At 44.9% G+C, this 14,443-nt stretch overlaps 1 protein-coding gene across 1 annotated transcript in view; it reads right to left on the reverse strand.

Annotated features, from left to right (window-relative positions):
• Positions 1-1,649: 1,649 nt before the first annotated feature.
• Positions 1,650-14,443, reverse strand: part of LOC146059084 (uncharacterized) — a 73,222-nt gene continuing 60,428 nt past the window's right edge. Inside the window, exons 2-4 of the mRNA XM_083171208.1 lie at positions 9,180-9,366; positions 3,029-3,242; positions 1,650-2,196 (exon numbers count right to left, since the gene is read on the reverse strand). Of these exons, the coding sequence (XP_083027334.1) occupies positions 2,127-2,196; positions 3,029-3,242; positions 9,180-9,201 (306 nt within the window). The 5' untranslated portion in view covers positions 9,202-9,366 and the 3' untranslated portion in view covers positions 1,650-2,126. The remainder of the gene's footprint in view (positions 2,197-3,028; positions 3,243-9,179; positions 9,367-14,443) is intronic.

A 14,443-nucleotide genomic window follows, 5' to 3' on the forward strand; every position in this document is an offset into this window, starting at 1 on the left:
GCATTTTCTGGTGTGAGGGGGAGAGAAAACCACCCCCGCCCCCTTTTAAACAACCAGCTATATCTTCGGAACCAACTGACCCATTTACATGTAGCCTTTGAATGATTTTGGTCCAGTAAAACTGGGCCGTTTGGTTCCAGAGAAATCTGTCCTCAAACAACATGAACAGCCATGAAATTACATTTCAGAAATGAAAAACAAATAGTTTTACCTGCAATATCTCTAGAACCAATGAACCCATATGGATCAGGTATTAGATTGAAGGGCCAGCAATTTGTGTTCGACTGAGATCAACCTCGAGTTTCTGTGATGCTGTAGGGGGAACTGGCAGCCGTTGGAACCGGGTGGAGGTCGGAATTAGCGGGTCCCATGTTATCCTATGGGGAAAACGTTCCAGGTTTGCCTGGCGGTATCTCCGGTTCCCGGGGGGCTAGCGACGCGGGGCTGGTCTTGTTGGAAAGCGCTGAACCTCAGCTACAAAATGGGCCTATTTGGAGAGTGGGCCTGGAGCTATAGCTCCATCAGGCCCATTGTTAATCCGGCTCTGATCTCCCCCGCAGTTACCGATTGACCAAGTTTATTCTGCCTTTACTCTGTGTTTTGACAGTGTAATATTCTCCCATGCAGTTTGCGGCCAGTAATGACAAGTGCAAGGGGGCCCCCCTGTCTAAAGTACCCCGGGTCCCCTGAAGGCTTAATCTGGCATTGGTTCCTCCGATGACTATACAGTTGCTTCCAATTTCAATGCAATTATAATCCCACAAGGGAGATTGTGTGGAACATTGGAGACTACACAACTGAGGTATCCAATAGGTGCAGATCTATCCTCCTGAAATATAAAGTGCAGACCTTTATGCTTAAACAGCAGAGTTGCAGTTTTGATGTACATGTGTTTTTAAAGTGATACACCTCTTTATTATTATTATTATTATTATATATAATTATGTATATGTAATTTTCTTCATTATATGTTGTGTATTTTTTTAATTGTTAAATATGTTTTTTTTTTATAAATTGGCTTTATATTTTTAAACGCTCTCTTCTTATTAAATATTTATATACCCCTGGAATGCTGACAGTCTCCCGTATCCACCCTTTGTGGTGGGTCTGTGGGGACCAAATGATGCATATTGTAATACTGGCATGGCCCGGCAGCGAACATGGCCAAGATGACGTGTTTGCGCAGGCCACTCCCCCAGTGCGGGACATTACCATAAGCCCCACCTCCATCACACCCCTCTTACATCCTACCGGAGCTCCCCTCCCGGTTTTCCAAAAAATAGTATGGTGTAGCTGCACAGATCCTTATAGCCCACAGTACTGCACCAACCTACCATATATTTTATCACAGCTATTTAATAATTTGAGTGCCAACATCTCTGAGAGAGATGTGCAAAATATCCTTTAAAAATACCAGTGTCAGTCACATTTGTTATATAGATTAAAATAAAAATGTGAGTAAAAAAAGATTGTTTCCTACTGTATATAAGGCAAACATTACAGGTCATTATGATGGAGATAAATGTTTGTTTGGCAATTTTACACCTATTTTGACAAATTCACTTGGCCCTCAAAGGGTTAACACATGAACATGGGTCAGACCAGTACAGTAGTACAATGGGAAACATTGACATTAGTGGGAAATAACACATCAGACACTGATTGGCTTGTCTTGCTTTTTATTGTTCACAACAGATTCATATAGAGGCCGCTCAGCGACCAAATTACTCTATAGAAAGTGAGAGCAAAGTGATGTTTCAAACTTGCTGGATATGGAGAGAGGGAGTTGTGAAGACAGAGATTGGGGGTAGAGGGATTAGCCGTCAACGGGACTGGCTTGGGTAGGGGGAATAGCCGTCAACGGGACTGGCTTGTGTAGGGGGATTAGCCGTCAACGGGACTGGCTTGGGTAGGGGGAATAGCCGTCAACAGGACTAGCTTGGGAGAATAGCCGTCAACGGGACTGGCTTTAACAGTTGCACAAACTTATAATGATCAAGTTTAATGCAGTAACTGACACAAGTCAAATCAACAAAACTTTTCAAAACAAGTTCCCAGGTTATGGGATAGGTGATGTTTAGGGCTCAGTGAGTCTGATTTCCAGGTTAAATGTCAACCCTCGGCATTCATTCCTCCTCCTCCTGCCACTCCTGCCATAGGAAGCCAACATGAATACGTGTCTTGTAGATGACCGTCCTATAAAAACAAACTTTGATCAGTGACTGTTATTGTAAAGACACAAACGTTTGCCATGTACAAGTCCTCTCATTATTCCCTGGCCTGCTGCTATCTAGCACCTGCACCATGTTAGTGGCCCTTACTGACTACATTTCTCTGTGTGAGTCCTCTTTGGACCAATAAGAGCGCTGATACTGTGGGTGTGACATGACAAGGGCGGCCCCATACAGAAAGCCCAGCGTACAGTGATGTGAGATCCCTCTAATGGGGCTACACACCCAGAGATTTGGGCCTATTTTCTAAGTGATCTGACTAGATTGCCTAGAAATGAAGCACACATCACTGTATGTAGGGCCCATAGCGATAGTAATGTGTGGCCCCGTGCGTCGCTCTCGCTGGGAGATATAGATACTACATGCAGTAATAATCTAGTCATCACCTGTGTTCTCTCTTTTGAGAACGTGGGCAGTGACAGATCGTTCAACGCAGAGCACTGGTGCAGTCCTGAGCGCTGTGTGCTGAGCGCTGTGCGCTGTGCGCTGAGCGATCTAGCATCATTCAGATCACTGATAATATCGCTACGTATATAATTTACATGACTTCATTTCTCCTGTAGCATTGCTCTTCTTATATTGTTACACTCATTAGTATCATGATATATACGTGTATGTCATACAAGTAGAATACCAGCCCATCAGCGCTCAGTGTGGTAGAACTTGTGTAGCAGCCCCAGCTGCAGCAGATATGGAGATAACGTTTCTACATCACGGCATGTGTGTAAGACAAGAGACCTGAAATCCACCCCAGAGACCAGAGCTGGGAGGACACGAGTATTGTGCCGGCAACCTACCTGACCGAGGAGTCACTGGTGGTATCTGAGGTATCTGAGGAGGAATCAGAGGATTCAGAGCTGGTGCTGCTGGTGTCTGATGAGGATGATGACCGGTCCGCCAGGTTATAATAGCCACTGCTGCTGCTATTGGAGATGTCATAAGATGATACGGTGTCATCCGTCATCATGGACACTGGGGACTCCTCACACCTCTTCACCTCACTCTTGCAGGCTATAAAATGATAGAGAGAAGTTGCTATGGACAACATCAGCTCGTTATTATAGTAAATGTACCCCATGCTGTTTATTGGCTATATCTAACAGGCTGCGAGTTCTGTTCGGAGGCGCAATCTCCTCTGTAGATATAAAGCAGAATAATGTATAAGGCAGAATCAGGCTGGTGAGATAACAAGCTCCTGTCCCCTCACAGAACTCCCAGCTTATTACATATATACTAGTTACCAGCCTGTCACATAACTCCTAGCCTATTACATATATACTAGTTACCAGCCTGTCACAGAACTCCCAGCCTATTACATATATACTAGTTACCTGCCTGTCACAGAACTCCCCGCCTATATTACATATATACTAGTTACCTGCCTGTCACATAACTCCCAGCCTATTACATATATACTAGTTACCAGCCTGTCACAGAACTCCCAGCCTATTACATATATACTAGTTACCTGCCTGTCACAGAACTCCCTGCCTATTACATATATACTAGTTACCTGCCTGTCACATATCTCCCAGCCTATTACATATATACTCGTTACCAGCCTGTCACATAACTCCCAGCCTATTACCATAGGCGTGCGCAGCCCATTTTTTTAGGGGGTGCACCACTGGAGGGGTGTGTCTATCACACCTACTAGGCGTGTCTATAACCACCTACTGGGTGTGTCCATCACAGCCTACTGGGTGTCTCTATCAACGCCTATTGGGCACCAATGCAAATTAAATAAACAGTGACTTATTTTTGTATGTGCACTTCAGAATGAATCATTCTCCTCCCCCCCACACACACACACCAGAAATAGGGACAGTGCGCACCGTAGGCGCACTGCAAAAATTTACACTGTAATGCCCATTATACATAATGCCACACACTGTAATGCCCATTACACTAATGTCAAGCACAGTAATGAACATTACACAAAATGCCACACACCATAATGCCCATCACCCACCTACCACCAACAATTAACCCTGGTCATTCAGGTGAGAGTGTGTACATGGCATCTCATATGCTTCCCAGCAGCCTGACTGCATTGAGTACAACCAGGATGTACCTCTAAGAAATGGCATACACACAGTGTGATTCTGACTATCACGATGCCAACTTTCTGAGTACCAACGTCACCAAATACATGTGTGTGTGTGTAGCCTTTGTCATAAATACATATAACCCCCTCCCCCAGGCAGCCACTACTACGACACCTTTCACCCCACTGCCCACATTAAAGTGCATCTTACCATTGGTGGGGGGGTTACTGCTCCCCGCTGCTGCTGCTACTTATTGCTCATGCTGGCCGGGATGCTACTGCTGCTCACAGGGACTCGGAGCTGCTGGCTCGGCAGCACCGATGTTTGATCAGCTGACCCCTGGGGGGGGGGCGACTGGTAAGGGCTGAGGGACGTGGGGACGGTCGGCGGCTGCCTGATTGAAGCGCTAGTGCTCTGCAGCAGCAGCCCCTGCTTAATTACCTTCTCCTCCTATATCCCGGAAATCGCGGTAACAGGTTTTGTTTTCAAAGGTGCCGAAAGAAAAGTGCGGCCGCTAATGGGATCCGCGGCGCTGCTTTATTTACATGTTAAATACCATATACGTGCGGGCGCCCTCCCTCCAGCAGTCGGCCCTGTGCACTGGGGACTACAATATGTGGTCGCAGAACTGGTCAGCAGCCAGTATTGTCACTGCTGCTGCCGCTCAAAAGTGGGTGCTACAATAGTGCGGGGGGTGCCGGTCATTAGGAGGTGCCTGGGCACCCCCGGCACCCCCTGTGCGCACGCCTATGCCTATTACATATATACTCGTTACCTGCCTGTCCCATAACTCCCTGCCTATTACATATATACTAGTTACCTGCCTGTCACAGATCTCCTAGCTTATTACAAATATACTAGTTACCAGCCTGTCACAGATCTCCCAGCCTATTACATATATACTAGTTACCTGCCTGTCACAGATCTCCCAGCCTATTACATATATACTAGTTACCTGCCTGTCACAGATCTCCCAGCCTATTACATATATACTAGTTACCTGCCTGTCACAGATCTCCCAGCCTATTACATATATACTAGTTACCAGCCTGTCACATAACTCCCAGCCTATTACATATATACTAGTTACCTGCCTGTCACAGAACTCCCAGCCTATTACATATATACTAGTTACCTGTCTGTCACAGAACTCCCAGCCTATTACATATATACTAGTTACCTGCCTGTCACAGATCTCCCAGCCTATTACATATATACTAGTTACCAGCCTGTCACAGAACTCCCAGCTTATTACATATATATATATATACTAGTTACCTGCCTGTCACAGATCTCGCAGCCTATTACATATATACTAGTTACCTGCATAGGTGTGCGCACATTGAGTCTTATGGGTGCACAGGCACCCCCTAATGCTGTGCCCACCCTTAAGAACACCTCCCTACCAGCAATACCTTTTACCAAAGACTTTTGCTTTTTAGAACTGTATTCCATTGAAAGAAGCGCCCATCAATCAGTTATGTGTGTTTTGCATTGTTACTTGTACCAGACCATTGTCATATCACTACATGTCATCCATATATTTTTTTACTTTATTTGCATGTATTATTATACTGAGAGACATTTTATATTGTAGCAAGTACCAATAGATGATGGTAGACACGCCTGATTGGTGCTGTTAGACACACCCAATGGGCGGTGTTATACATGTTTAAGATGTGGTGCTAGGCACACCCCTTTGATGGTGCACCCCCTAATAAAATGTGCTGCGCACGCCTATGGTTACCTGCCTATCACAGAACTCCCAGCTTATTACAAATATACTAGTTACCAGCCTGTCACAGATCTCCCAGCCTATTACATATATACTAGTTACCACCCTGTCACAGAACTCCCAGCCTATTACATATATACTAGTTATCTGCCTGTCACAGAACTCCCAGCTTATTACATATATACTAGTTACCAGCCTATCACAGATCTCCCAGCCTATTACATATATAGTAGTTACCTGCCTGTCACAGATCTCCCAGCCTATTACATATATACTAGTTACCTGCCTGTCAGAGACCTCCCAGCCTATAACATACAGTATATACTAGTTACCAGTCTGTCACAGAACTCCCAGCTTTTTTCATATATATTAGTTACCTGCCTGTCACAGAACTCCCAGCTTATTACATATATACTAGTTACCAGCCTGTCACATAACTCCCAGCCTATTACATATATACTAGTTACCTGCCTGTCACAGAACTCCCAGATTATTACATATATACTAGTTACCTGCCTGTCAGAGAACTCCCAGCCTGTTACATATATACTAGTTACCTGCCCGTCACAGAACTTCCAGGATATTACATATATATTAGTTACCTGCCTGTCACAGAACTCCCAACTTATTACATTACACTAGTTACCAGCCTGTCACAGAACTCCCAGTTTATTACATATATACTAGTTACCAGCCTGTTAATTACATATATACTAGTTACCTGCCTGTCACAGAACTCCCAGCCTATTACATATATACTAGTTACCAGCCTGTCACAGAACTCCCAGCCTATTACATATATACTAGTTACCAGCCTGTCACAGATCTCCCAGATTATTACATATATACTAGTTATCAGCCTGTCACAGAACTCCCAGTCGATTACATCTATACTAGTTACCAGCCTGTCAATTACATATATACTAGTTACCTGCCTGTCACAGAACTCCCAGATTATTACATATATACTAGTTACCTGCCTGTCAGAGAACTCCCAGCCTATTACATATATACTAGTTACCTGCCCGTCACAGAACTTCCAGGATATTACATATATATTAGTTACCTGCCTGTCACAGAACTCCCAACTTATTACATTATACTAGTTACCAGCCTGTCACAGAACTCCCAGTTTATTACATATATACTAGTTAAAAGCCTATCAATTACATATATACTAGTTACCAGCCTGTCACAAAACTCCCAGCCTATTACATATATACTTGTTACCAGCCTGTCACAGAACTCCCAGCCTATTACATATACAGTAGGAGCAAGTTTCATCTTTGCTCCTTTGGGCAGGGCTAGCCATGGCTAGCCATGGCTAATCTATTGTTCTCAACTGCAATACAATACGTATTGCAGCTGAGAACAATAGAATAGCCATGGCTAGCCATGGCCAAAGGAGCAAAGATGAAACTTGCTCCTACTGTATATTAGTTACCAGCCTGTCACAGATCTCCCAGATTATTACATATATCCTAGTTATCAGCCTGTCACAGAACTCCCAGTCGATTACATCTATACTAGTTACCAGCCTGTCAATTACATATATACTAGTTACAAGCCTGTCACAGAACTCCCAGCTTATTACATATATACTAGTTACCAGCCTGTCACAGAACTCCCAGCTTATCACATATATACTAGTTACCAGCCTGTCACAGAACTCCCAGCCTATTACATATATACTAGTTACCTGCCTGTCACAGATCTCCCAGCCTATTACATATATACTAGTAACCTGCCTGTCACAGAACTCCCAGCCTATTACATATATATATATATATATATATATATATATATATACTAGTTACCAGCCTGTCACAGAACTCCCAGCCTAATACATATATACTAGTTACCAGCCTGTCACAGAACTCCCAGCTTATCACATATATACTAGTTACCAGCCTGTCACAGAACTCCCAGCCTATTACATATATACTAGTTACCTGCCTGTCACAGATCTCCCAGCCTATTACATATATACTAGTAACCTGCCTGTCATAGAACTCCCAGCCTATTACATATATATATATATATATATATATACTAGTTACCAGCCTGTCACAGAACTCCCAGCCTATTACATATATACTAGCAGTGGCGTAACTACCGAGGGTGCAGGGGGTGCAGCTGCTATGGGGCCCTTGCTGATCCAGGGGCCCGCAGCTCCCCCTGCACCCAATCACTCGCTGCCTCCATGTCCCGCAATCTCATCTTCCCTGGCGAGCTTCTGGGCTCTGGGTTTTGCAAACCACTTCCGCAGGCCGGAAGTTGTCCTCTCCCGGGAACCGCTTGCAGCGTTCAGTGCTGTGCGGCATATGCGGAGGGAAGAAAGTCTGAGGCCGCGATGCATGTCTATCCCGGTGCCGCTGTGACCCGCAGCGTGCTTCCGGGTTTAGTAGTGTCTGGAGGCTGCAGTCTCCTGGCAGTTGCTGCTGCCTGATGTGTCCAGGGCTGTGGTGGGGATGCTGTGGCCAGCATTGACCACTGTACCCTTAATGTGCGGAACTACAGTAAGTGGCTGTACAGGGATTTTTAATCTGCTGTATTTTAGTCAATTAAATGCCTTAATATGATATCTGTTTGCATAATGCCTAATGGTCTTTCAGCTGAACACTTATTACAAGCATGATTCAGCCATCTGTCTGTGACCCCTTCACAAGTCATTCTATGCCCCTTTCTCTGTACATCTGTGCCCCCTTCCCTTCCACCCATCTGACTGTGCCCCCTTCTCCTCCACTCATCTGACTGTGCCCCCTTCCCCTCTACCCATATACCTATGCCACTTTCTTTCTTGCACTTCCCTACCTCCTGAAACTTTCCCTCTGATGTCCTCTCTATCCCTCTCATCCCTTTCTCTCATTTTCCCTGATACACTCTCTCTTTCTTTCTTTTTTCCATGAAACTCTCTATCTCCCCTCTCTCTTCTAAACTACTAAGGGGTATTGTAGTGGCAAAGGATGGAGAAAGGGTGGACGGGGGCCCTTTCAAGATTTTGCTATGGGGCCCACAGAGTTCTAGTTACGCCTCTGTATACTAGTTACCAGCCTGTCACAGAACTCCCAGCCTATTACATATATACTAGTTACCAGCCTGTCACAGAACTCCCAGCTTATCACATATATACTAGTTATGCCTCTGCACCTGGGGGAAGCTTACCTTCACTGATCAGGTACTCCATGATCTCTGCCACGACTGCTGCCACGTCCTCTGTGACCAGAGTAGTATCCAGCTCAGTGGGGCGTTCACCAGACACATTAGACACGGGGGTCTGCTCGCTGGTGGGGGGCTGCACACTGGTGGGGTGCTTTGCCGCTCCCTTCTTAAGCCTCGCAGACTTGCTTGGCTGTAAGGAGCAGAGGAAGAGACATCATGAGCTGTAACTACATAACTCTCCACAGTGCAAGCACTTTCTACCATGGAAGCAATAGAACAGATCAGGTCAATGGAGCCAGCTGTAACTGGCATATTTATATAAATAGACACCATTGATATATGCACCATCGATAAAGGGAAATCATCGGGTTTACCCCATTGATAAAGGGAAACCATCGGGTCTACCCCATCAAAAAATTCTACATCATCCATAAACCATCGATGATTATTAATCGATCGCCATCCCTGCTCTTAATTTATGATTGACAACAGCTTTCTTAGCAAGTAACTAGTTCAACACAGGTGACAGCAATCCTAATATCAGAGGGAAGCCCAGGAATGGGACATATTGGTAGGTATGTATGTATATATAGCAATCATAGTATCAGAGGGAAGCCCAGGAATAGGACATGTTGGTAGGTATGTATGTATATATCAGAATCAGAATCATCTTTATTGGCCAGGTATACTTGCGTATGCTTGAAATTTTTTGTGGTAACAGTGCAGCAACAATCAGGGAACACAAAGGGGGTGGGAAGAGAGGCATAAACATACATCACATACATTTCACATATATCTAGAACAGTTCGAGTTCGTATTTAGTATTTGGTACGTTCAATATGGTTTAGTTGGTGGACAGCTATTGGGAAGTAGCCTTTTGTAGTTCTTGTCGTCTTTGCTGGGATGGACCTAAAACGTCTGCCTGATGGAAGGGGTTCAAACAGGTTGTGGCCAGGGTGTAGCTTGTCCGCCAAGATCTTTCCTGCATGCTTATTGACCCTGGCTAGGTATAGTTCTTGGACAGTGGGGAGCTCCGCCCCAATGATCTTTTCTGCCATCCTCACCACTTTTTGCAACCTTCGTCTGTCATTCTCGGTTGCTCCTCCGAACCAAATTGTGATCGAGAAGCAAAGGACAGACTCTACTATGGCAGTGTAGAAGATGAGCAGCAGCTCCTGCGGGATGTTGAATTTCTTGAGTTGCCTCAGGAAGAACAACCGCTGCTGAGCCTTCTTGACAGTTGTAATGATGTTGGGACCCCATTTGAGGTCGCAGGAAATCTTTGTTCCTAGGAATTTGAAGTAGTCGACCCTCGACACTACTCTGTCAGATATTATGAGTGGGTGCATGGCATTTGGTTTCCTTCTGAAGTCCACCACCATCTCCACTGTTTTGAGGGGGTTGAGGTCAAGGTTGTTTCCGCTACACCATTTAGTTAGCCGATCCACCTCTCGTCTGTATACTCGTTTCCATCCATGATTAGGCCGATATCCGTTGTGTCATCTGCAAATTTTATAATTTTTACTGACTGTTCTGCTGAGGTGCAGTCGTTTGTGTAGAGGGAGAAGAGCAGGGGGGAGAGGACACATCCTTGAGGGGCACCGGTGCTAATTGTGCATGTGTTTGACATGAATGCGCCTGCTTTCACCGCCTGTTTCCTTTCAGTCAGTGATCCAGGAGCATGTAGGTTCTGGGACTCCTAGTGAACGGAGTTTTGGCTCGAGGATGTGAGGGATGATAGTGTTGAATGCCGAGCTGAAATCAACAAATAGTATCCTTGCATAGGTGCCTGGACTGTCCAGGTGCTGTAGAATGTGGTGCAGCCCTAGGTTGACTGCATCCTCGACACTTCTGTTTGCGCGGTAGGCGAACTGCAGGGGGTCGAGGTGAGCATTTGTAACAACTCTCAGGTGGTTCAGCATCATACGTTCAAGCACTTTCATGACCACTGATGTTAGTGCAATCGGCCTGTAGTCATTGAGGTCTTTCACAGTTGAGCTCTTGGGTACCGGGACGATAATTGAGCCTTTTAAGCAGGTGGGGACCTTGCACATTTCTAGTGAAGTGTTTAAAATCCTGGTAAAGATAGGGGCGAGCTGTGTTGCACAGGTCTTGAGGGCAGATGGAGACACTCCGTCTGGGCCTCCAGCTTTCCTAGGGTTGACCCTCTTGAACATTCCTTCTACCTCTGTTTGGTCCACCCGGAGAGTCTGGGGGTGGCAGTTTTGGAAGGAGGGTGGGCAAGCCGATTGCTATGATATAGCAATCATAGTATCAGAGGGAAGCCCAGGAATGGGACATGGTGGTAGATATGTATGCACGAGTAATAATATCAGAGGGAAGCCCAGGAATTGGACATGTTGGTAGGTATGTATGTATATATATATAGCAATCATAGTATCAGAGGGAAGCCCAGGAATGGGACATGGTGGTAGGTATGTATGCACGAGTAATAATATCAGAGGGAAGCCCAGGAATGGGATATGTTGGTAGGTATGTATGTATATATAGCAATCATAGTATCAGAGGGAAGCCCAGGAATGGTACATGTTGGTAGGTATGCACGAGTAATAATATCAGAGGGAAGCCCAGGAATGGGACATGTTGGTAGGTATGTACGCACGAGTAATAATATCAGAGGGAAGCCCAGGAATGGGACACGTTGGTAGGTATGTATGCACGAGTAATAATATCAGAGGGAAGCCCAGGAATGGGACACGTTGGTAGGTATGTATGCACAAGTAATAATATCAGAGGAAAGCCCAGGAATAGGACACGTTGGTAGGTATATATGCAAAAGTAATAGTATCAGAGGGAAGCCCAGGAATGGGACATGTTGGTAGGTATGTACGCACGAGTAATAATATCAGAGGGAAGCACAGGAATGGGACATGTTGGTAGGTATGTATGCACAAGTAATAATATCAGAGGGAAGCCCAGGAATGGGACACGTTGGTAGGTATGTATGCACGAGTAATAATATCAGAGGGAAGCCCAGGAATGGGACACGTTGGTAGGTATGTATGCACGAGTAATAATATCAGAGGGAAGCCCTGGAATTGGACATGTTGGTAGGTATGTATGCAAGAGTAATAATATCAGAGGGAAGCCCAGGAATAGGACATTTTGGTAGGTATGTATGCACGAGTAATAATATCAGAGGGAAGCCCAGGAATGGGACATGGTGGTAGGTATGTATGCACGAGCAATAATATCAGAGGGAAGCCCAGGAATGGTATATGTTGGTAGGTATGTAAGTATATATAGCAATCATAGTATCAGAGGGAAGCCCAGGAATGGTACATGTTGGTAGGTATGCACGAGTAATAATATCAGAGGGAAGCCCAGGAATGGGACATGGTGGTAGATATGTATGCACGAGTAATAATATCAGAGGGAAGCCCAGGAATTGGACATGTTGGTAGGTATGTATGTATATATATATAGCAATCATAGTATCAGAGGGAAGCCCAGGAATGGGACATGGTGGTAGGTATGTATGCACGAGTAATAATATCAGAGGGTAGCCCAGGAATGGGATATGTTGGTAGGTATGTATGTATATATAGCAATCATAGTATCAGAGGGAAGCCCAGGAATGGTACATGTTGGTAGGTATGCACGAGTAATAATATCAGAGGGAAGCCCAGGAATGGGACATGTTGGTAGGTATGTACGCACGAGTAATAATATCAGAGGGAAGCCCAGGAATGGGACACGTTGGTAGGTATGTATGCACGAGTAATAATATCAGAGGGAAGCCCAGGAATGGGACACGTTGGTAGGTATGTATGCACAAGTAATAATATCAGAGGAAAGCCCAGGAATAGGACACGTTGGTAGGTATGTATGCAAAAGTAATAGTATCAGAGGGAAGCCCAGGAATGGGACATGTTGGTAGGTATGTACGCACGAGTAATAATATCAGAGGGAAGCACAGGAATGGGACATGTTGGTAGGTATGTATGCACAAGTAATAATATCAGAGGGAAGCCCAGGAATGGGACACGTTGGTAGGTATGTATGCACGAGTAATAATATCAGAGGGAAGCCCAGGAATGGGACACGTTGGTAGGTATGTATGCACGAGTAATAATATCAGAGGGAAGCCCTGGAATTGGACATGTTGGTAGGTATGTATGCAAGAGTAATAATATCAGAGGGAAGCCCAGGAATAGGACATTTTGGTAGGTATGTATGCACGAGTAATAATATCAGAGGGAAGCCCAGGAATGGGACATGGTGGTAGGTATGTATGCACGAGCAATAATATCAGAGGGAAGCCCAGGAATGGGATATGTTGGTAGGTATGTAAGTATATATAGCAATCATAGTATCAGAGGGAAGCCCAGGAATGGTACATGTTGGTAGGTATGCACGAGTAATAATATCAGAGGGAAGCCCAGGAATGGGACACGTTGGTAGGTATGTATGCACGAGTAATAATATCAGAGGGAAGCCCTGGAATTGGACATGTTGGTAGGTATGTATGCAAGAGTAATAATATCAGAGGGAAGCCCAGGAATAGGACATGTTGGTAGGTATGTATGCACAAGTAATAATATCAGGGGGAAGCCCAGGAATGGGACACGTTGGTAGGTATGTATGCACGCACGAGTAATAATATCAGAGGGAAGCGCAGGAATGGGACATGTTGGTAGGTATGTATGCATATATAGCAATCATAGTATCAGAGGGAAGCCCAGGAATGGGATATGTTGGTAGGTATGTATGTATATATAGCAATCATAGTATCAGAGGGAAGCCCAGGAATGGTACATGTTGGTAGGTATGCACGAGTAATAATATCAGAGGGAAGCCCAGGAATGGGACATGTTGGTAGGTATGTTTGAGTAATAATATCAGAGGGAAGCCCAGGAATGGGACATGTTGGTAGGTATGTATGCACAAGTAATAATATCAGAGGGAAGCCCAGGAATGGGACACGTTGGTAGGTATGTACGCACGAGTAATAATATCAGAGGGAAGCCCAGGAATAGGACATGTTGGTAGGTATGTATGCACGAGTAATTATATTAGAGGGAAGCCCAGGAATGGGACATGTTGGTAGGTATGTATGCACGAGTAATAATATCAGAGGGAAGCCCAGGAACAGGACATGTTGGTAGGTATGTATGCACGATTAATAATATCAGAGGGAAGCCCAGGAATAGAACATGTTGGTAGGTATGTATGCACAAGTAATAATATCAGAGGGAACCCCAGGAATGGGACACGTTGGTAAGTATGTATGCACGAGTAATAGT

Source organism: Crinia signifera, chromosome 2 (assembly GCF_055691185.1).
Source record: "Crinia signifera chromosome 2, ASM5569118v1, whole genome shotgun sequence".
NCBI classification, from domain to species: Eukaryota; Metazoa; Chordata; class Amphibia; order Anura; family Myobatrachidae; genus Crinia; species Crinia signifera.